General features: G+C 41.0%; 3 protein-coding genes and 1 long non-coding RNA gene across 5 annotated transcripts in view; 2 read left to right on the forward strand and 2 right to left on the reverse strand.

Annotated features, from left to right (window-relative positions):
- The window catches only part of RIGI (RNA sensor RIG-I), a 44,858-nt gene extending 42,840 nt beyond the window's left edge, over positions 1 to 2,018 (reverse strand). Inside the window, exon 1 of the mRNA XM_049896817.1 lies at positions 1,913 to 2,018. Within this exon, the coding sequence (XP_049752774.1) occupies positions 1,913 to 2,018 (106 nt within the window). The remainder of the gene's footprint in view (positions 1 to 1,912) is intronic.
- A 422-nt stretch (positions 2,019 to 2,440) lies between these two features.
- Positions 2,441 to 16,805, forward strand: LOC126083286 (uncharacterized). Its single transcript, XR_007518772.1, has 2 exons — positions 2,441 to 2,530; positions 16,400 to 16,805. It is a non-coding gene; the product is annotated as an uncharacterized LOC126083286 (long non-coding RNA).
- Positions 11,664 to 21,533, reverse strand: TOPORS (TOP1 binding arginine/serine rich protein, E3 ubiquitin ligase). 2 transcript variants are annotated; one of them, XM_049896815.1, is made up of 3 exons: positions 21,443 to 21,533; positions 19,818 to 20,012; positions 11,664 to 15,233 (listed from the first exon to the last, which is right to left on the reverse strand). In XM_049896815.1, exons 1-3 carry the CDS (start codon positions 21,443 to 21,445, stop codon positions 12,306 to 12,308), a joined length of 3,126 nt encoding a protein of 1,041 aa, XP_049752772.1. In that variant the 5' UTR covers positions 21,446 to 21,533; the 3' UTR covers positions 11,664 to 12,305. The 2 variants fall into 2 exon arrangements, with proteins under 2 accessions (XP_049752772.1, XP_049752773.1); XM_049896816.1 differs by lacking the exon at positions 19,818 to 20,012.
- Positions 21,305 to 21,927, forward strand: SMIM27 (small integral membrane protein 27). Its single transcript, XM_049896820.1, has 2 exons — positions 21,305 to 21,488; positions 21,805 to 21,927. The coding sequence occupies exons 1-2, from the start codon at positions 21,444 to 21,446 to the stop codon at positions 21,925 to 21,927; spliced, it is 168 nt and encodes a 55-aa protein (XP_049752777.1). The 5' UTR covers positions 21,305 to 21,443.
- The last annotated feature ends 448 nt before the right edge of the window (positions 21,928 to 22,375 follow it).

Below are 22,375 nucleotides of genomic sequence, written 5' to 3' on the forward strand. Positions count from 1 at the left end.
TGCTTCAGAGGCCCAAGATACTATGGTCATTAAGACGCCATTTTTTTTACTTCCCTATGGGCACAACTAAAAAGGAGAGGTCCACTTTTTTCTGTGGAATTCTTTCAGTCCTCACTTCACAACTTGTGGTTTGGTTTCCACATAGCAATTAGCACCCTAGTTACCTCTCTACTTTAATGTAATTTTCAAAAACTTTCTAACATCAGAAAAGATATTTAGGTACTTAAGAGACTGAAGAGAAATTGCCAGACCCCCTCTCTCATCTCTGCTCTTGTATCAAGTACTCCCTCTCTTCCCCTCCTCTTTCTTTCCCAGAAGGCTACCCTCATCTCCAGCACAAAAAAGTTCAACACCAATTTACAGAATGGACGTTATCCATGATCATCTGGCTGAGAAGCCAGAGGGAAACACCTCTGGGTCTGTACTGAAGGCTAAAGCCATTCACTCTGGAAAAAGTCTTGCTTCTCTCAAGTTGTTTGAAAGTGCAGATAAGGCCCAGCAGAGTAAGCAGTCAACCTCCTTTGAGCTCAAGAGCACTTTGTACCATGACACTGTAATCATTTGTACAGTCCTATCCTCGACAACTTCAGAGAAAATACTGAAGTTGTCAAGGATTTCATTTTACTTGGATCCACAATCAATGCCCATGGAAGCAGCAGTCAAGAAATCAAATGACATATTGCATTGGGCAAATCTGCTGCAAAAGATCTTTTTAAAGCATTGAAAAGCAAAGATGTCACTTTGAGGACTAAGGCCCACCTAACCCAAGTCGTGGTGTTTTCAATCGCCTCAGATGCCTGCGAAAGCCGGACAATGAATAAAAAAGACCAGAGAAGAAATGATGCATTTGAATTATGGTGTTCGTGAAGAATATTGAATATACCATGGGCTGCCAGAAGAAGGAACAAATCTGCCTTGGAAGAAGTACAGCAAGAACCCTCCTTAGAAACAAGGATGGTGAGACTTTGTCTCACATACTCTGGATATGTTATCAAGAGGGACCAGTCCCTGGAGAAGGACATCATGCTTGGTAAAGTTAGAGCGACAGCAAAAAAGAGGAAGACCCTACACGAGATGGATTGACAGAGTGGCTGCAACCACGGGCTCAAGCACAGCAGCAACTGCGAGGACGGCCACAGGACCAGGCAGTGTTCTGCGCAGTGTTCTGTTCTGTTGTACGCAGACAGGGTCATTATGAGTCGGAAACCACTTCATGGCGCCTAAAAACAAGAACAGTCCTCACTCCTTCCCCCTCACTCCTTCCCCCTCACTCCTTCCCCCTCACTCCTTCCCCCTCACTCCTTCCCCCTCACTCCAACCTTGAGCTGTAAAATTTTTTAAGGGCCTGTAAACAATATCTTCTAAGGAACCGCGGTGGTGCAACAGTTAAACACTTCCTTGACCAAAAGGTTGGTGGTTGTGGACCCAGCAGCCGCGCAGCAGGAGAAAAAACCAGGCGATCTGCTGCAGTAAAGATCACAGCCTAAAAACCTAGAAAAAAATAGGGCATTCTGTCCTATGGAATGACTATGAGTTGGCATCCACTCCACCGCACCCATCTTCTGGTTCTCCGATGTCAGCAAAAGTCGAGGTAACTACTGGTGAAAATAAATGACGCGGACAGCGATTTCTTTCCCCAGCTCTGAACCTAAATAGATACGTGCTCCTGAGCAAGTCATTTCACTTGGCTGAGCCTCAGTTTCTCCATCTGGGCCTCCAAAGTCTCCTCAAACTCTGGCAATCTCTGGTCTAAAATGCTGTGGAGATCTTGCCCTAAAACCGGCGTTCCTAGCAACCTACCTGTATTGATTTTTAAAAAGAAAATAAAAATTGTCCTCCAGCTCCACGCCCCTGAGGAGCGCGCGGGAACTCCGGAGACCCGGGCGAAGGGGCGCCGCTGGGGACCACTCACCTTCCCTCAACCAGGGGGTCATATAACCCAGGATGTAGGTAGGGTCCAGGGTTTTCCTGACGTAGTCTCCGAAGGTGCGCAGATTCCTGCGCTCCTCGGCCGTCATGCCTGCGTCTCGGCTCCGGCGAGGTCCCCGCCTCGCCCGGCCCCCGACTCCCTTTAAAGCCCGGCTGGAGGAGCGCGGCAAGCCGGGAGAGGTTTTCCGAGTGCTCGACAGAGGCTGAGGGGCGGAGCTGTCTGGGAACCCAAGCGATCAGAGGGAAAATCGAAACTGCAACTAGCCGCCGGCCAGGGCGGGCCGGGACCGAGGCTCTGCGGCCGCTGCGTTTGGGGATCCGGTCGCGACACCTTCTCCGCAGTTTCGTTCCCGACTTGCTGCCTAGTGTGCCATGCCTAGGGGGCTCACTGACCCTGAGGGACCGAAGAGGACCCTTGGTAATGGCTTTTAATTTTTGTTATTTAGCCTATTTTTTATTTTGTTTTTATAGCCGTAAAGTCTATCTAGACTTTTTATCTACACTAAAATGCACCGATTTTAAGTGTACAGTTCGATGAGTTTTGAAAAACAGCCACGCGGATGTAACCCCTTCTCCAGAGACGGCTGGGTCCTATGGTAAGGTATGTTTACGGAAGACTGCCACTTGCTTTACAAAATGGCTGTACCATTTTGCATTCCCACCAGCGGTGTGAGAGTTTTCAGTTGATACACATCTTCTCCTTGGTCAGGCAGACTTTTTTTTTTTTCCTCTCAGCTATCTTGGTGGGTGTCAAATGGCATGTCATTGCGGTTTTAATTTGAATTTCTCATATGATTAATAATATTGGGCACATTTGTATGTGCGTATATTAGCCATTCAAGTATTCTCTTTTGTGAAGGGTCTGCTCAGGCCTTTTGCCTATTTTTTTGGAGTTATTTTTATTATAGATTTACAGAAGTTATTTATTCAGAGAACCTAGGTGGTGCAATGGTTAACGGGCTTAGCTGCTAACCATAAGATTGGAGGAGTTGAAGGTTGGAATCCACCCAGTGGTAGCCAGGAAGAAAGGCCTGGCAATCTGCTCAAATATCAGCCATTGAAAATCCTACAGTTCTACTCTGACATACAAGTGCTCCCCATGAGTAGGAATAAGGGGCAGCTGGTTTAACTGGTATTTATTCTGTATACAAGCCCATTATCAAATAGATGTATTGCAAATATCCCAGTCTGTGTCTTCATGTTCCATTTTCATAAAGGATTCTTTTGGTGAGCAAAGGTTTATTTTGATGAAATCAAATTTCAGGGTTTTGTGTGTGTGTGTGCCCTCTTTAATAAGTTTTAGTCTACCTCAGGATCATGAAGATATACTGTTTTCTTTTAGAATCTTTTATGCTTTTAGCTTTTACGTTTAGGTCTATGCAAATCTCAAAGTAGCGGTCAGGGCTCATTTTTTCCATATATCCAGTGGTTCCAGCACCATTTTTTAAAATGTTTCCTTCCATTGAATAGTCTTGACACTGTTGTCAGAAATATCAATTGACTGTATATATGTGCAGATTTATTTGACTATTCTGTTCCATTTATCTATTTGCTGATCTTTGTACCAGTGCCATACTCTCTTGATTACTGTTAACTTTCAAGGAGGTCTTGGAAATCAGTGTGAATCCTTCAACTGTGTTCCTCTCTGGAAGGATTGTTTTGGCTGTTCCAGGTTCTTTTCATTTCCATATGAAATAAGAACCAACTTTTTAATTTTTACAAAAAAAAAACCTACTGGGATTTTGATCAGGATTGCCTTGAAACTATAGATGAATTTGGGGAGAACTGACATTTTAACAATACTGAATCTTCTAATCTATAAGCATGGTACCTCTTTCCATTTACTTAGGTCTTCTTTTGTTTTTGGTTGCTGTAAAGTTGATTCTGACTCATGGGCTACCCAGTGTGTGCAGAGTAGGGCTGCCCCATAGGATTTTCAAGGCTGTGACCTTTCGGAGGTAGATCTCCAGGCCTGTCTTCCAAGGGAGGTTCCAACCACCAACCTTTCAGCTAGTAGTTGAGTGCTTAACGTGTGCACTGCCCAGGGATTTCTAGATCTTTCAGCAATATTTAGGGTTTTCAGAATACAGGTCTTACACATTCTGCTAATTTATTCTTAATGATTTTATGTTTCTATTTTAAGTAAAATTGTTTTTAAAGTTTCATTTCCAAATTGTTTGTTGATAGTATATAGAAATACAAGTGATTTTTTTAATATTGACCTTGAGGCACCTAACATTGCTAAATTCACTTATTAGATCTAGTAATTGTTATGTAGATTCCTTAGGGTATTGTAGGTAACAATCATGTCACCTATAAATACACAGTATTACTTTCCAAACTTAATGCCTTTTATTTCTTTTCCTTTACTAACTACACTGTGTAGAACCTCCAGCTGACAGGCTTACCCGTATTACTGATCTCAGGGGAAAAATGATGAATGTTTCACCTTAGTTATTATGTTAGCTCTAGGCATTTGTTAGATGCCCTTTATAAACTGATGAAGTTCTTTTATTCCTGGCTTGTTTTTTTCTTTTTTTTTTTTTTAAAGCATGAATGGGTGTTGAATGTTCCAAATTATTGTTCTGCACTATTAAGGTGATCAGATATCCCGTTAATATGCTGAATTTCACTGATTTTTTGAATGTATTCCAGGGATAAGCCCCATTTGGCCATGATGTAGCATCCTTGTTACATGTTCTTGCAGTGTGATGGATAGCTTTTCTATGGCCTTTCTCGCTGTGGCCTTGTAATTCCCATCCAAGTGATGGGGTGGGACTATGCAAATGAGGTAATTGTGGCCTATCAAGAGGATTGGTCAGTTTTGCCATTCCACTAGGCTTAAAAGAGAGCCAATTCCAGAGCAAAGAGAAGAATCCACCACCAATAATGGACAGCCCAAGAGTGGAGCATGCCATTTGAACCCAGGATCCCTGCACTGAGGAGCTCCTGGAACGCAGCAGGAGAGACAGGCAGGAGATGGCGCAGTGTGCTTCCCAGCCCATGGGGTGAGAAAGCCGAGTGCTTTTGGGCCGAGGCTTACTGGTGGAGTAGGGTGCATCTGGGCACTTACTGGCAGAGCTAAAAAAGCTTTGTAACAGTTGCCAGAGCAGGGCAGAGGCCAAGGGGCCAGAGAGAGGCGTGCCTGCGGCAAGAGTGGGAAAAAGCTTTCCTGATGGAAAAACTGTATCCTGAGCATTCCTGAACCTGAATTGCAACCTGTTACTTCCCTAATAAACCCAATAATCGTTGAGTGTTGCCTGTGAGTTCTGTGTGGCTACTGTAATACACTGTCGAACCCAGTAGAGAAGTAGAGAATGCAATGGGAGGACACTGGGAGGGACGGTTAGTGTCAGAATTGGTAAAAATGGCGGAGAGATGAGGCATGTCTAACCTCCACCTCATAGGAATCAGTCTTGGGCTGTTGATCTTGATTACCCTTCCTCCTCGTGAAGTTAGAGGAAGTCAGATGCCACCTCCATGCCATTTTTACAATTCTGGATTCAATCTGTCTTATTTTCATAAATATATTTGTGTCTACATTCATGAAGGCTATTGGTCTGTAATTTTCTTTGTATGCGTATGCGTCTGTGTGTGTGAGATGCCTTTTTCAAGATTTCGTGTCAGGGTTATGCTGGCCTCATGAAACAAGTTGGGAAGTGTCTTCCTCCTCTATTTTCAGATAGTTTGTGTAAAACTGGTATCATTTCTTTCTTCAGTGTTTAACAGAATTCACCAGTGAAACATTTAGGCCTAGAGTTTTCTTTAAGAGTCTTTATAACAAATTCAATTTTTTCAACAGATGTATTATTCTGATTTTGTATTTCATCTTGAATCAGTTTTCTTGTTTTTCAAGGAATTTGACCATTTCATCTAAATTGTCAAGTTTAATGACAGAGTTCATGATGATGCTCATTTTTTTACATCAGTCTTTCTAGATATTTACTGATTTTATTAATCTTTCCAAAGAGCCAATTTTGGGTTTTGATAATTTGTTATTCTATTTCATTGATTTCTGGTTTTATCATTATTAATGCCTCTCTCCTATTCCCTTTGGATTTAATTTGCTCTTCATTTACTACTTAAAGTGGAATGAACAATGCAGCACTATTCAAAATTTCTAAAAAATGGAAATGAGTTAAATGTCCATTAGTAGGGTATGTACAGCTATACAGTGTATATTATCAGCCTTCATAAAGGATGTAGTAGATACTGAAGTAATGACTCAGAGGTGTTACCCTGTACCATAGCCACTACCATAGGTGGCTATTAAGCACTTGACATGTAACTAGTCCACATCAATATGTGCCGGAAGTGTAAAATACATTCATTCCAAAGACTTTGTATGGAAAAAAAAAAAAGTAAAATATGCTAATTTTATACTGATTACACGTTGAGTTGATATTTTTAGATACTGGGTCAAATAAAATATATTACTGAAATTAATATTACTGTTTCTTTTTACCTTTTTAATATAAAAAAAAAAACCTAAACTCATTGCCATTGATTTCGACTCATAGCGACCCTATAGGACAGAGTAGAACTACTTCATAGGGTTTACAAGGTGCACCTGGTGGATTCGAACTGCTGACCTTTTTGGTTAGCAGCCGAACTCTTAACCACTATGCCACCAGGGTTTCCACCTTTTTAATATGGCTACTAGAAAATTTTAAATTCCACATGTGGCTCACACTATATTTATATTAGACAAAAATAAGTTGGAAAGATGTCTGAAATACAAGTAAAAAAGGAAGGGTGAAAAGCATTATGTGCAAAAAGACCCCATGTGTATTATATATGTATTCACACACATACACAGGCTTGTACTGAACAGAAACTATCTGGAGAGATGTACAGGATGTTTTTTAGTTGGGGGAAGGAGTGGAGATGGATGAGGAGACTCAGTGGCAACCAGCAACAGACTCGGTGAATGAGTAAGGAAATGACAAGGGAGTGATTTACACATAACCCAGGAAATCACAGCTGCAGTATGAAAGGAAGTGAAGAGGACGGTGATTGATAGAAACGATGGGGTCAAAAGATTGCACTTCCTGGTCCTATTAAAAAAAAAAAAAAAACCCTGCCGTTGAGTCGATTCTGACTCATAGCGACCCTATAGGACAGAGTAGAACTGCCCTGTCGTTTCCAAGGAGCACCTGGCGAATTCGAACTGCCGACCTTTTGGATAGCAGACACAGCACTTAACCACTATGCTACCAGGGTTTCCCCTAGTCCTATATTCCCCTGAAAATCCTCCAAGATATCCTTGGATACAGCCTATCTTGCTTTAACCAGGGCAACATTTCCTAATACACTGATCACAAGTAACACACAGGTTAACAATGAGGTGCTCCCCAGAACTTAAAAACAAGATTAACCTCTCAAAAAACGTGTCCTACTGTGTGCAGGGCACTGTGTTAGATACAGGAAATATAAGTGGAAGAGATAATTAAGGAATATGGGACTAAAGGGAATTTCTTCTTGGTCTCTTTTTAAAGTCGGCCTCCTTAATGTTTTGTTCCCTAGAATTCTCCTCTGTCTGCTTCTCTTCTTGCTCTACTTCCTTTCTCAGGGAGATTTTATTCACTCCCACAGCCTCATTACTACTCTAGCCCCCAGTGACTCCTCAATTATCTATCTCAAATCTCCTACGAGATTCATACTCCTCTTTCAGCTGCCCGCTGGAAATCTTCACGCAGATGGGCATACTCTAGCCCATGCTGTCCCACAGAATTTTCTATGATGATGGAAATGTTTTATCCTTGTACTGTCCATTATAGTAGCCACATGTGGATAAGAGCACTTGAAAAGTAGCTAGTACAACTAAGGAACTAAACCCTTAATTTTGTTTAAATAGCCATATTAGGTTATCAGTATTACCAATAAGAGACAAATGAATATCATGTGCCTCCAGGTATGACACCCTGAAGACACAACACCATGTATGTAGTAGCCTAGCCAAAAATGCACGATCTAAATCTAATCATGAAGAAACATCAGATAAACCCAAATTGAAGAACATTGTATAAAATATCTTCTTCAAAAGTGTCAATGTCACAAAAGACACAAAAAGTAAGGAACTGTTCCACATTAAAGAAGATTTAAAAAAAAAAAAAAAAAGACAACAAAATGCAATCCTGGCTGGGATCCTATCAGAGTGGGGTGGGAGGAAATTGCTATAAAGGACATTATTAGAAGGGCAGTTGCAACATTAAAATACAGGCTTTAGATTATTGTATCAATCTTGGATTTCCTCAATTTGATAACTGTACTATTGTCATGTATATCCTTGTTTTTAGAAAACAGACACTGAAATATTAGAGGATAAAGGGACATTGTGTATGATACCTAGTCTCAAATGGTTCAGAAAAAATACTACATATATAGATGGACAGAAAGATAAACCAAATGTTAAAAATTGGTGGCTCAGGGTAAGGCAGATACAGGAATTCTTTGTACTGTTCTTGCGATTTTTCTGTAAGTTTGAAATCATTAAAAAAAAAAAAAAAAAAAGAGTCCCTACAGGCCTGCAAGCTTGCCTGCATCAGTTTGTCAATGAGTTACCAGCAATGTACAGTCAACAAAAGGGGGAAAATCACAAAGGCAAACATACATCAGAATCCCTTTCTCTAAGAGGCCAAGTCCCTGGATAAGTATTCTAGTCCCATTTGTAAGGCTGGGCCTGTGGACATAGGCTCTTAGATCATACAGTTAATTACCCACTACCCTTGATTCCATGCTCAGAAGCAACCTTATGAATGACACAGCTTCCCATGTAGGTTTTACCAAGGCATTGGAAATGCACTGGACGTTATCTATACATATTCTGGTCTCAATGACTACATTTATCATGGTAAATTAATCTACTACCATTTTGACGGTATATAAGTCTAATGAGGTTCATGTTAGAAATCCATGCTCTGAATGGGTAAAATTGCGATTCTGAGCCTGTGTGATGTGGAGGAACTCCCACCTGCAGCCCTCCCCACCCCTGGGCTGACAACAGCCCAGACCAAGTCATGCATGGATTCTGGTAGCCCAAGCACCTTCCAAAAAAATTTCCAAGTCCAGAGGTGCGGTGTTGGTTGGCTCATTGTGTGCCAACCCTGCACTGGCAGGGGACTGAAATGATTCCCCATGATGGAAGAATTTCTAGGACTTGTGGTTATTCCCCTGGCCTTTAAGTCCCTCCCTAGTATACACCACCCACCATAACTAGAGATCCGATGGTTTAGTGAAGCCCCCCCGGAGAGCTAAGGTGGAACTTGACTACCTAGACTACCCACATCCCACTGCCGTGGAATCGACTCTGGACTCACAGTGACCCTATTGGACAGAGTAGAACTGCCCCACAGGGTTTCCAAAGAGCAGCTGATGGATTTGAACTGCCTACCTTTTGGTTAGCAGCTGAACTCTTTAACCACTAAACCACCAGGGCTCTACTACTTAGACTAGGAAGTAAAAATCCTAACAAGATTTCACCAAGTGAGGTGAAGGAAGGTATTAATGAGCAAGGCTGTTTCCTTTATACAAGTCACAAAAACACTAAAACCTGAATTAAAAAAAGTCTCATAACATTCAATTCAGAGGAAAAGAATATACTAGGCTAAAAAAGTTTATAGACGAGCTGCCCAAAAGCACAAAGGTCTTGGCCAATTTCTGAAATCCCTAGTACTTATTCATCCAATGAGTCTTTTTAAGCACTTCCTATGTTAAATAGTGAATGGCGATATAGTAGTCCACCTGCATATAGCTGTCAAAGAACTGTCAGACCCCAAAACCAAAACCAAACCCACGGCCCTTGAGTTGATTCTTACTCATAGTGACCATATATGACAGAGTAGAACCGCCCCACAGGGTCCCCAAGGCTGTAAATCTTTATGGAAGCAGACTCACACATTTTTCTCTGTGAAGCGGTCAGTGGCTTCCCACTGCCAACCTTCGGTTAGCAGCGGAGTGCTTAACCACTCTGCGGCCAGGACTCCTAAACTATCACACCAGTAGAGAATAAAGCATTTAGTAATCAATTCAAGTTGTACTGAGAGTCTGGTGTTAAATGAGCATTTAAGGGGGAAATAGTGGGGAGAAGGGGCAAACTTAAAAACCTTGTTTAGCAGGATGGAATTCAGTGCCCAGCTGAAGAAATAAGCCACAATGAAGGCTCTGAAGTAGTATGGAGCAGCACCTCCATAGTGTGGCTACAGCTAGTGAGGTGAGGAAAGCTGGAGACAGACCAGAGCCTGATTCGGCAAAGATTTATAGACCATATCAAGTTGTTGGGTTGTGTGTGCATGTTTAGAGAAACTACTTAAGTATTTTAAGTAGGGAAATGAAAAAAAAAATTTTTTTTTTTTTTTTAAGTTCTTCTGAATACTACCTCAAGAATAGACTGGGCAAAGGAGTGGGAGTAGAGCAAAAGATAGTGGATGCAGCCAGCCCCAGTATAATACAGATGAGAAATCATGGCTGCCTAAACTGGGTAATGATACAGACACAATGAAAATATATTTAACAAAAAAAAATTAATGACCAGGATTTGGACGGGACTGAACGGGGAGAGAAATCAAAGGCTTGGAAATTTTTGGTTTGAACACCTAAGAGGATGGTGATGTGAATTAAGATAGGTTTTCAATAAATGTTTAACTGAGAGCACGATGTAAAATCTGATGTGGAATAAAATAGCACTGTCAAGTTTTAATATTAAGAAAAATCATATTGTAAGTACAAGTGATCATAATCTGTGAGTATATTCCTTAATCGAATATGGTCTTCCTACAATCTCCCAATGTCCGAGCTTACTAAAAACCACCTACATCAATTTTAGATTCTTATTTTAAGCCAGTTTCCTACTGCTCTAAGGATAAACGCAAACTCTACACAGGTCCTACGAAGTTTGGTCCTATACTCCTTGTCCTCTGGCTAACCCTGCCTTCTTTAGCTCCTAGAATATGCTAGGCTCCTCTTTTGCCTTTGGGGATCTTTGCACATCTTTTCCTGTGGAGAACTGTGCAGCGGCTCTACTCCTCTAATTAATGTCTACTTGTCTTCTGGATTCCAGGTCAACCATCAATTCCACCTGAGACCAGGCTCTCATTATATGAGACCTTGGCCTCTTGTAGCAAATTATACTCTCTCCAGAGAACTTATTATAGTTTGTAATGTCGTAACTATAGGGGTATTGTCTGTCTTACACAACGGTCTCTAAGTCCCATAAGGGCAGGGACCATGTCTGCTTTGCTCTATCATTGAATCCCTGAAAACCTAGTATAGAACCTGCCACACTGCAGGCATTCCAGTATCTGTGGAATACTGTATGGGTATGGTAGCAGGCAAAGCGAAGGCCAAATTTAGATTTAATTCAAGCTCACCTGTTCACTGGTGATCTTACATCAGGCTTGATATAGAGCAACGTTGTCATCTCTAAAACAGCATAAAACATAGCCACTCTGTGTAAAAGAACTACGAATGTAAAAGAACAAAGGGTTTTTTTGTTTTTAGTAAGCTCAATGTTATATAATTGCATTTTGCTGAAGACAGAAAGCAAATGAGATACTCCTCATAATCATACTGAAGAACTAAAGCACAATCATTAACTGAGGTTAAATGGAGATCACCTGAAATTCAGTATTTATGAAACAGTTATATCCTTACCCCCCTTTAGGTTTTAGCTCCACTAAAGTATTTGATTTAAAAAAAAAAAAAAGCCAATACTGAATAGAAAAATTTTTGGATTCTTGTTTTAATGTGTTACTGTTTTATTTTTTTTCTTTAGTTGAATATACGTACACATTTGTTTTACTGGCAGTCCAGATAAACAAGTATATAAAGGAAATGTTTAAATTTTTCTGTTGGCAGATGTCAAGATAAAGTGTGCAGATTAAAATGCCTCAATGTAACCTGAAGAAATGGTTTTGAATCCATACAAATTTTTCTCTAAGAAGAAAAATAAAGATAGTCCAAAGGGACTCCCCTAGCTTATAACACATTTTCAGAATAACTCTCAGGAGGAAAAAAAAAAATTTCAAAAATACTCATTGACTAAAAATATGTCAATACCATATGGCTTTATGAAATAACTTCTAAAATGTACATTTTTTTATTTAAAAAGGACCCCAAATTTTAAATAAACTGCTAGCAGTATCATTTTCTTCACTTAAAAGTGCATATCTCTGAGGGTGGGACTTACATACCTCTTGGACAAACAAAATTTTTTTTTTCTTTTTAACAAATTTTTTAACACAAAAAAACACTTCAAATATTTTAAGGGAAAACAGTTTTCACCAAGAGTCATCTTTAAGCAGACTGCAGTAGATGACATTGTTCCTTTTTTCTTCTTTTTATACCATCAGGATTCTCAATTAGATGCTTTGGCAGTTTTAAGACATAGCATGGTCTCTACCCAGAGACACTGACATTAATGATGTCCGTGGAGATGGCACTTGCCTTGATGGCTCAGTTTGAAGAGACACATTACTGGGCTGGTTCTCCAAGTCAGAGGCAAAGGTGCTCTCTTCTCTTACATCAAGAGTTTGTTCAACTGAAGATGCCTGGGGTGGAATATTATTTACAGTTTTGTTGGCATTATCCAAGTTGTTAGCGAGTATGGTAATATCACAGTCCTTGTCCAGGACACCAAATTCATCTTCTATTGTAACTACATCTTTAGTTTCAAATGGGTCCAAAGAAGGAGCCAAAAACTCATTTTGTACAGGGTTTTGAGGACCACTATTGTCATATCCTCTACCTTCCTTTACTTCAGAATCCTTATCACTATCACTGTCAATGGTAATTACAACCGGGGAACGTGAAGTATTATCTCCATGGTGTTTCTTATGCTTCTTCTTGTGCTTCTTCTTTTTCTTTTTATGATGTCTAGTTGTATCAGTAGCTTTCCCTTCATAAACTATCTCCACACTTAAGCTCCGGGTCCTCCTTTTTCTCCTCTTGTGTTTTGTCTCTCTGTCTGATGATCGGCTGTCTGAGAAGCTGTCACTCTCATTTTTGTAGTTCCCATCCAATTTTGATGAAGATTTTTGGTAGTGACTGTCCTTTACTTTAGAAGCAAATTCACGGGATGGTTGAGCCACTTCGTTAGTACCCTCCAAATGCCGTGTTTTATATTTCCGTTTCCCTCCAGGCTTTTCACTTCTCACCCGATCAGGCCCTGTCGATGCAGTCCTTGATCTACTACTAGACAGGCTCCTTGATCTGTGCCTTTCATAGTAGTAATATTTCCTTTCGCTGTGATTATTTTTTTTCCTGGCATTTGTCCTTTCAGAGAACGACTGAATTCTAAATTCTGGACTTGAAGATTGTCTGGAATAATGAGCTCTGGACAGAGTCCTCCTCCGATATGATGATTCATAACCATCCCTGTCCTTGTTTCTACTGTAATAAGTATATTCCCACTTATATCTGCTTCCATAATTATTTCTTAAATAATAACGATCTCTATTTCTGCTCCGTGACCTTCTTTTACCATGATCACTGCTACAAGACCTTGATCTGCTTGTGCTTTCACTACTTAGAGAGAGAGTTTGGCTTCTTCTCGACCAACTGCTATCTCTAGTTCTTGATCTCTTTTTGTCTCGTCTACCTCTAGGTCTGCTACTCTCTCTGCTTCTGGATCGTTTACTTTTCATTCTTTTCTTACCATGGTGCTTTCTACGATTCTTCTGGTCATGCCCACTTCTACTCTGGGAACATGAATCTGAACTTCTTGATCTTCCCCTCTTTCTGTGTCCACGGTTATGTGGGGAATATACTCTGTCTCTCAGAGACGAGCTCAGGTCTCTGGGAGATGATGATGTGGATCGTTTCTCTTCCTTCTTTGATCTGATTCTTGTACCAGAATCACAATGACTTTTATTTATGTGTTCATCCTTCCCAAGGACAGAGTGTGGAGACGAACATCTACTAACATCACTATCACCAGAACTGTAAGACTGCTCTTGTTCTTGTGTCTTCACTGTCTCCATTTTCTCATAAGAGCCTAACTCCTCAGAATCAGAGGACAGTTCAACAAGTTCTGGGGTCCTCTCGGCTAGTGGTTTAACAAACCCAACAATGACACAATTATCTGAGGAGGAATCGCTGTCATTATTGAGGTCCTCGTTGGTTTGTGCTCCTTGTATCTGAGATGTGGTTCCACTTGTTACAAGTTCCTCATCTGAACTGTCAGAAGTATTTAAAAGGGAAGACATGGCAGCATGTACCTGCTCTGAGCTTGAATAAGATGGCCCTGGAGTTTCATCATCCCATGGTGCCTGACTAACAGTGGCTACATTAATATCCAGCTCTTGGGTCTCAGCCTCATCTGGAGATATTGTTATGACTGAAGAATCAGAATGGCTGCCTTCTTCATACGAAGGAGCAGGGCAATCATAATTAGCATGCTGGTCAAAAGCAGCCATGTTAAAAGGAGATCTAGCAAAACTGATAAATTCATGTATAAAATGCTCAGTCCGATTAAGTAAAAATGGCCTTAAATCAGACACAAATGCCTGACTTTCTAAGTCATAACGAGTGACATTACTCATGATGATGTGTTGAACAATATTCACTAAAGATCCATGAGCTCCAAAAAGAACTGTTAGTTCACGTTTTAACCAGGGGACTAATCTGTGAAGGCAAGCTGGATTTCTACGGAAAAATTCAGCTGAAATATCCCTGTAGCGGCCACCATCTTCAATGTTTCTAACACGAGCACCAGCACGATAGAGAGTTCGCCTAAAATTAATAATATCCTGCTCTTGAATTTTCCGCATAGATCTTTCATCTGCAGTAGCTGGCCTCCTCATTGCAATCTGCCTCGTAAGTTGAGGAATTTCACCATCTCTAGGTCTTGTTGAAATGCCTAACCCTTCAAATAGTACTCCACTATCCGGTGGAGTTGTTGTTCTTCTATTCATGGTACCACTAGGTGAATAAACAGAAGTATTTCGGTCCCTTGTCAGAGTTGTTCGGTAGCGAAATCGTCGAACATCAGGGGTGGCAAAATTATATGAAGGCCTTAGGACATATTCCTTGAAGTCATCTTCTGCCCTCACAGAATGGAAAATAGAATCAAAGGGCTGTTTACATAGTGGACACTCAGCTTTGTTTTTTGACCACTCCTGTACACAGCGAAAACAGAACTTATGTAGGCAGCGATCTAAGTAAGACACATTATCAAATCTATCCAAGCATATAGGACACTTGGAATCAGGAGATGCATCAGCTGGTACTGTCTGTTGCAATTTGCTAGTGCCAGCTTTAGGTGAAAAGTTGTCCATTTTAAATTCCTTAGCAGCTGATGCCATTATCTGTAAAAGGGAAAGAAACGTATCAGTAACCTGATAAAAGAAGAATGATTACATTCCGATAACAGAACATGCCTCACAGAGTTTGTGAAGATATAATAGGCCCTTAGAGAGAGTGCTGAATACATAACATAGTAAACTCTCAAATACAATATTCTATTATTCTTTTAGAACATATTTTAATTGAGAAACATTTCAAATATACAAAAAAATACAAAAGAAAATATACAAAGCACCCATGTACTTGCCACTCAGATTTAATTAACATTTCTCATGTTTATTCCAGATTTTTTTTTAAAGAAATTAAATATCAGAGGTTTAGCTAATATCCCACTATCCTATGTCCTTCTCTCCTGTCACACTCTTAAAAAACAGAAAACAAGAATATCACAGTCCTCAGTTGGTGTCATTCCTATTTATGGTATATACCTTTCATACACATCTGTCCCCTACGATACAGACTACCAATTTGTTTTATTTGTGATAAATATTGTATGTATGCATTTTAAAAAGCTTTCAACAGCGTTACAGAGATATCTTTTATATACCACAAACTTTACCTGTTCAATGCTGTGGTTTTAGTGAAAGTTTTTTTCATTTAGTTAAGATTAAATAATAAATGTAAAAGCACTCAAGTGTAGTGCCTGACTTACAGTAACTACATTATTACTACAGTATTATAATCAGTTCATCCTGAATTCCTTTAATCATCCCTAAGAACCCCTCCTTAGCTTCCTTATTTAATCAGCAAATCAAATATCTCGAGATCATGCTTTCAGTCCCTTCCCTATTATCTTTTCCAATAAGGATCTCATAGTGTTTCATTGTCCCTGAACTTACAAAATGAATTTGCCAGAGCTGAAATCTAACGTACATTACATTTGGGCCTTGAGGAGTCCCTGGGTAGCACAAACAGTTAAGCACTCAGCTACTAGCTGAAAGGTTGGGGTTCAAACCCACCCAGAGGCGCCTTGGAAACCAGGTCTGGCTATCTGCTTCCAAAAGTTCACAGCCTTGAAAACCCTATGGAGCAGTTCTGCTCTGTACACAAGAGGTCGCCGCAAGTTGGAATAAACTTGATAGCAACTAACAATATCATCTTATTAAAAAAAACTTGTATATCATTTTATATATATTAAACATTAACTTCCTCCTTTATGTTTCCCTAGGCCTACTACTCATAAGGACTCCTGGTGGTGCAGCGGTTAAAGCATTGGACTGCTAACCTTTTGGTCAGCAGTTATGGAAACCACCAGTGGCTCCGGGGAGAAGATGTGGCAGCCTGCTTCCATAAAATTTAACAGCCTTGGAAATCCTATGGGGTCACTATGAGTCGGAACCAACTCGATGGCAGTGGGTTGGTTTAACTACTCATCCTTCTGTACCTCCTCTATCACAGGAGGTTCCATCACTGGGCAACTGCTGTCAAGTTAGTCACATAACAGAATTGTCATTTTCTAAACAATGTACATTTGGTCTTACCAAATTATAACAAAAAGTTACAGCAAAAATCTATGGTTGTGAAATACAGGTATATGATTGTAGATTTCAAATAAAATTTGTTCATCTAGGGCACCTTTGCTTTCTCAGAGCCATAACTTAATAAGGAATCAATTAATGCTTGACAAATGTTTCTTTAAAGGGTTAAGATACTTCTAGTCTTCTGTTTTCTAGGCTGGAAATGCAAAAAGTCACCACTGTCTTAAATATTTAACATGCCTGGAAAACCAGTTCCTGTTGAATCAATTCCAATTCCTGGTGACCCCATGTACTTCACAGTAGAACTGTGTTCTGTAGGATCTTCAATGGCTGTGATCTTACGGAAGTAGATCATCAGAATTATAAATATATAATATTAATTGAATTTTTAATATACTTAGACTCTGAAATCTTGGTAGTGTATATGTTTCTCAGCATTTCCCCTACTTTCTAATATTTTATCTCATGACTCAGTAAAAATATACATACATACATGCAAACCTTTAGGATCAGAGACAGTATGCATGTGCTGGGGGGAGGGAAATGGATAGGTTATCGGAAGGCCTGGACTGACGACCAGGCTTCACCTAAAACTCTGCAAACCAGAGAGATTATTATTAGAGTTTAAAATGTTCAAGTTTTCTCCTAGGTCATGGAGAGTAGCAAACATCAATTAAATTCAGTTGAAATAAAAAACTATACCCATGAAACAAGGCTAGTGAATTTTAAGTTATTACATTTTATCTTAATTTGTTTCTTTGGAGTGTAGAATTTTAGTGTTTACTCAACATTTCAGTTCACAGAATGAATTTATTGAAGGATATAATTAAGTAGTAAACTCAAAGTTCATATAAAACAAAATCTTAAGTACGGTTTTTAAAAAATGGAAACAGGTGAACTTTATGGAATGTAAATTATAATCTCAAAACTACTTAAAAAAATACAAATTAAGGCATAAAACAGGAATGACTATCAGAGAGATTAAGATTAGCGATTTGCAGGAATGCCAGACCTGATGGTATACATGTTTTGTGCTTCAGGGTCTGGAAGAAGGCTGTGATAAAAGTTTCTCTACCCTAACCCATTGCCTCTGAGTCAATTCCAAATCATAACAACCTTATTATACCTTAGCACTCTAGCAATTGGGATGACAAATTAATTTCCCCACAAGGGAGAAAATGAGTTTTTGTGATTCAACTTCCTAAACTGACTCCCAAATGTGAAATAAAGTTTACCACCTTTACAATGAACTGAGTAAGACAAAACCTCGTTTCCCCAAATTTTCTTATCTGCTGGCTTGAACAAGAATAAGAATCCTTCATTGTCACAATTTAGGAGAATTTCAGATAATTAATAAGCATACACATCTAGGGAAAATGGAAGAGGAAGGATAAAAAAATCAGAAGGATAAAGACAGACATAGACCAGTCATTAAAAAAACTGCACAGTGGTAACAACAAAGTATAACTGCTTTGCAGAAGCAAATTTTTTATAAAGACCGACCTCCTATAAAAGCTATCTTCCATGGCATTCCTTAAAGTATCACTGTATATAAAATTTAATCACCTGATTATATTTGGGAGAGCGGTGTTAATTCTAATGTAGAGCCAGAGTTGAGAATCACCATGACTTATTAGTTGTGTGACCTGGGGAAAATTCATCTCTCAAAACCTTAAATTTTCTCAATGCTAAAATGGGGTGAATAACAATACCCATCTAAAAAGGTTGTTGTGTTAAGAGATATATTCTATTTGAACACTTAGCACAGTGCTTGGTGCACAGGAAGAATTCAACACTCTCCCCCATGTTATGTGAAAATAACTGAGCTGATTTCAATGACTGGATCAAGATGATAGGCTGTTGACAGCTAAATAATCTTCATACATAATATAATTATTGTACTTAATATATCTAGGCAAAGTAGCTAAAAAGGGTTCACAAGTAGATAAAATAGAAAGGCACCTCCATGTATAAAAAATAATGTGGGCCCTACCTCTTGTCACCTCAAGGAGTCTCTGAACTGCAGTTTAATCACAGATTCCAAAAGATCATACGGAAGTTACAGGGTTTGCTGACCAGATTCTACCACATTTAATGCCAATTCTAGCAATAAAAAGAATTGGTTGGGAACCGTTTTCCCTCTAAAGCCATTCATTCCAGATAAGCATGATTGTTCTAGCTGACTGTAAAGCCTTTACAGTGGTTTAAAGAGAAAAAAAAAAATCTCATCACATACTAGCTCAACTCTTGGGAAGCTGTTTCTTACTTTATATAATCTTGAAAATTACCTACTATGAACTCTATTCATTTTTTCTCTTAACTTTTAAATCACTATCTGCCTCATCTCAGTACTGTCCCCTTCCTGCCCATAAGGAAAGCTGCACTGACTGAAGAAGTCACAGGCAGGCGAGCTCAGCCCAGAATACACACCACTGAACAGACAGCTCCAATATTCAAGGTGATAGCCGCTTCCTTTAGGTGAGAGCTGCGATGGGCCAGGATCTAAGGTAAGCAGCGCATGCATTACATAATCCCACACCCCACTGCTGACTCATAGCGACCCTGCCCCAGAGGGTTTTCAAGAAGTAAACCTTTACGGAAGCAGACTGCCAGCCACATCTTTCTCCCGCGGAGTAGCCGGTGGGATCGCCGACCTCTCGGTTGGCAGCCGAGCGCTTAACCACTGCGCTACCAGGGATTCTGGACATAATCACAACGAACTAAAATAGTTATTCCCATTTTACAGACAGGCTCGGAGAGGTTAAGGGACCTGGCCAAGGTCACACCCGTCAGTGGCGATGCCAAGATTCAGACTCCAGCGGTTATTTTTCTAGAGACCAGGCTCTTTCCAGTACACAGCTAGGCTCGCGCCCCTCGCCCCTTGGGAGCCTTCGAAACGCAGCCTTCACCCTCCCACCGGCGCAAATCCACAGGTGCGCCGCAGAGTCGCCAGTCCGCCCGCCCGCCCGGACCCCTGCCCGGTTGAGGCCCGGGCGGCCCCGCAGGCCAAGACCACGGCCCCAAGTCCTTGGGCCTCGCTCCCGGAGGGACCTCCGGTTCGCCCAGCCCTTCCGACCCCCGTGCCCCATTGTTTCCGATCCCACTCACCCCAGAGGATGCCTGCGCAGACCCGGCCGGGGCGCTCGTGGCTAGCTCCCTACGGCTCAGAAAGCTGGGTCGGTGACGGCAGGACCCGCGAAGGCGTACCCGGCGACTTCTCCGCCTACTCTCAGGAGCCGGAGCGGGCGGGGGCGCTTCACCCTCCTCGCGAGACAGCGGAGACCCTGGCGGCTGCTGCGACCCCTGTGACGTAAAGCGCTCATCACCAATGGCAGCTTGGAGGCGGTGTCAGAAAGCGAGACCCCACCCCTCCAGCGCGTCAAAACACTATACCAGCCTTTTTAACGCATGCGCGTTAGAAAGCCGCCAGCACTGAGGGCGGCACTTAATGCGCTCCGGCCCGAGACTGGGCCCTTCCCCCACCACTCCGTTCCGGGAGTGAGAGCAATCTGACCATCCCGGGCAGAAATCACTATCATGATCATTCCTATTATTAATCGTAGGGATTACAGGGTACTAACTTAATGTTCGCTCCTAAATTATCGGAAAACAAAATAACTAGACAAAACCTTAGCTTGGTCTCATTTAAATATCAAGAAACTTGGGAGAAGTTACAAAAACTATCTCCATTGTATATAGGTACACAGTGTTACCCGAAAGTGACTTGACCATCGGTTGCACAGCTAGGAAATAACATCGGGATTCGAATGGGATCCAAAGCCAGACTCCAATCAGTATCTTATATAGTCTCGAGAGAGATCTACTCCAGCTTGAGGAGAAACAGTCAAGGCCTAACACAGAATAGGCTCTGAATTCTCTCCAAAACAGATAGGTTTTTCTCTCAAAGAACTTCTTTCCCCCTACCCTCTCCCCAAAATTTGGATTAAAGTCTAAGTTAATATCCGAGATTTATGAATAAAGAACGTCAGCCTAGAACGGCCCATGGCCAGACTACACCACTCAGGCCTCAACGTGAGCGTCCCATTTTACAGGTAAACTTAGCACAACCGGCCGTAACGCTCAACACTTGTTGATTCACTGGTGCATTATGCCGGATAGTTCTTGCCACGTATTTCTTCTTACGAGTATCATTTACATTAAAAACCTATTGCGTTCTCAGAGACTATACGTTTCTTAAAGGGCCCAATTAACAGTGATTCCCGCCTAACTGATGACTGTTACATAAAATAGTACACAGTATTCTCGTATGCGTCGCAGCTGAATATACAAACGTTTATATTATGTAAAAACAGATGCGGGAAAAACGTTTTCTTCCAGCGTTAGATACCGGTGCAATATTTAAAAGGCAGATATTTTTCAAATAAACGTTTAAGTGCACACGACAGTACATTATCCTACATTAGCACTGCATCCCAACTGGAAAGAAAACCGGCTGGCGAAAAACACCTCTTTAAGCGGCAATTTTTTAATCTATTTTCTCATTTATTCCATCCCTTCCCTGCCAGGCGGGCTAGGCCCCCTTCACCTGACTCCGCCTCCGGCTCAGGGCGGAAGAGGCAGGCCTGGCCAATGGGAAAAGCTCCCGGGGGCTAGTGGGAGGGCGTTCGTACCCGGCTGAAAGATGGCCGCTGCCGCCCAGTAGCCACCGCCCCGCAGGTTAGTCTAGGCCCACATCTTCCGCCGGTTCCCGCGGACCGCCGCCGCCTCCTTACCATGAAGCCAGTGAATCGCCGCACCCTGGACTGGATTTATTCAATGGTAGGTCCCGGGTCTGGCGGGGCTCCACGGTGTCGACTCCTTGGGCCCACAGGCGGGAGGTTCTCTATTTCTTCAACATCCGCAAACTCCAAAATCCATTACTGAATTAAGCACTCCCCCCCTCCACCTCGACTCCGCCTCTTCCTGGAGGACACGATCTTCCGCTTCTTACGTAAGGGCCGCTGGGTGTACTTGTCTCCGGAATCCCATTTATTATTTTATCACTATAATTCCCATTTCTGCAGTGGTACACGGTAACTTCAAAGGAGTAATTTTTTTTTTTTTTGCTTTTTCTCCCTCTGACATTTTTTTTTAGTTGCTCGTTGCGATCGTATTACTCTCCTGGGGATATGTCATTTATGCATCAACAGTAGCTGCACGACGACAGCTAACGAAGGAATACCCAGACAGAATCTTCGAGATGAATGAAAATTTGTAATTCCTTTGGATTTAATTCTCTGCAAATACAATTCTTTACCTCATCCTTATCTGATACCTGTTTAGATTAAAAAATAAAATCCATAATGTAAAATTTTGAACTTTATTTTTGGATCGCCTTTTATAATAACCACTAATAGACACTAATTTTTCAAAAGCTTGGAGAGATTTTAGTCTTACAGTCTCATATGATAAAACTCAGATCAGTAACCTAGATCTGACAGCCTTTGAGTATCAGATCATTGATGGAACCCATGCATTTCAATCTAGAGTTTCTAAAATACTTCCTTTAAAATAGCTCAGAAAGATTTCTTTAAAACAGAAGTGGGCGGGATTTTTTTCTTGTATTTGTTATACTGCAGTATCTAATTCTGGTGCATTCCCTCAGACCAAACTAGAGTTACTGTATAAGAAAAATTCTATCATGTGACTAAATACTTTTCTACATC

The sequence above is a fragment of the Elephas maximus genome, chromosome 9, assembly GCF_024166365.1.
Source record: "Elephas maximus indicus isolate mEleMax1 chromosome 9, mEleMax1 primary haplotype, whole genome shotgun sequence".
NCBI lineage: Eukaryota > Metazoa > Chordata > Mammalia > Proboscidea > Elephantidae > Elephas > Elephas maximus.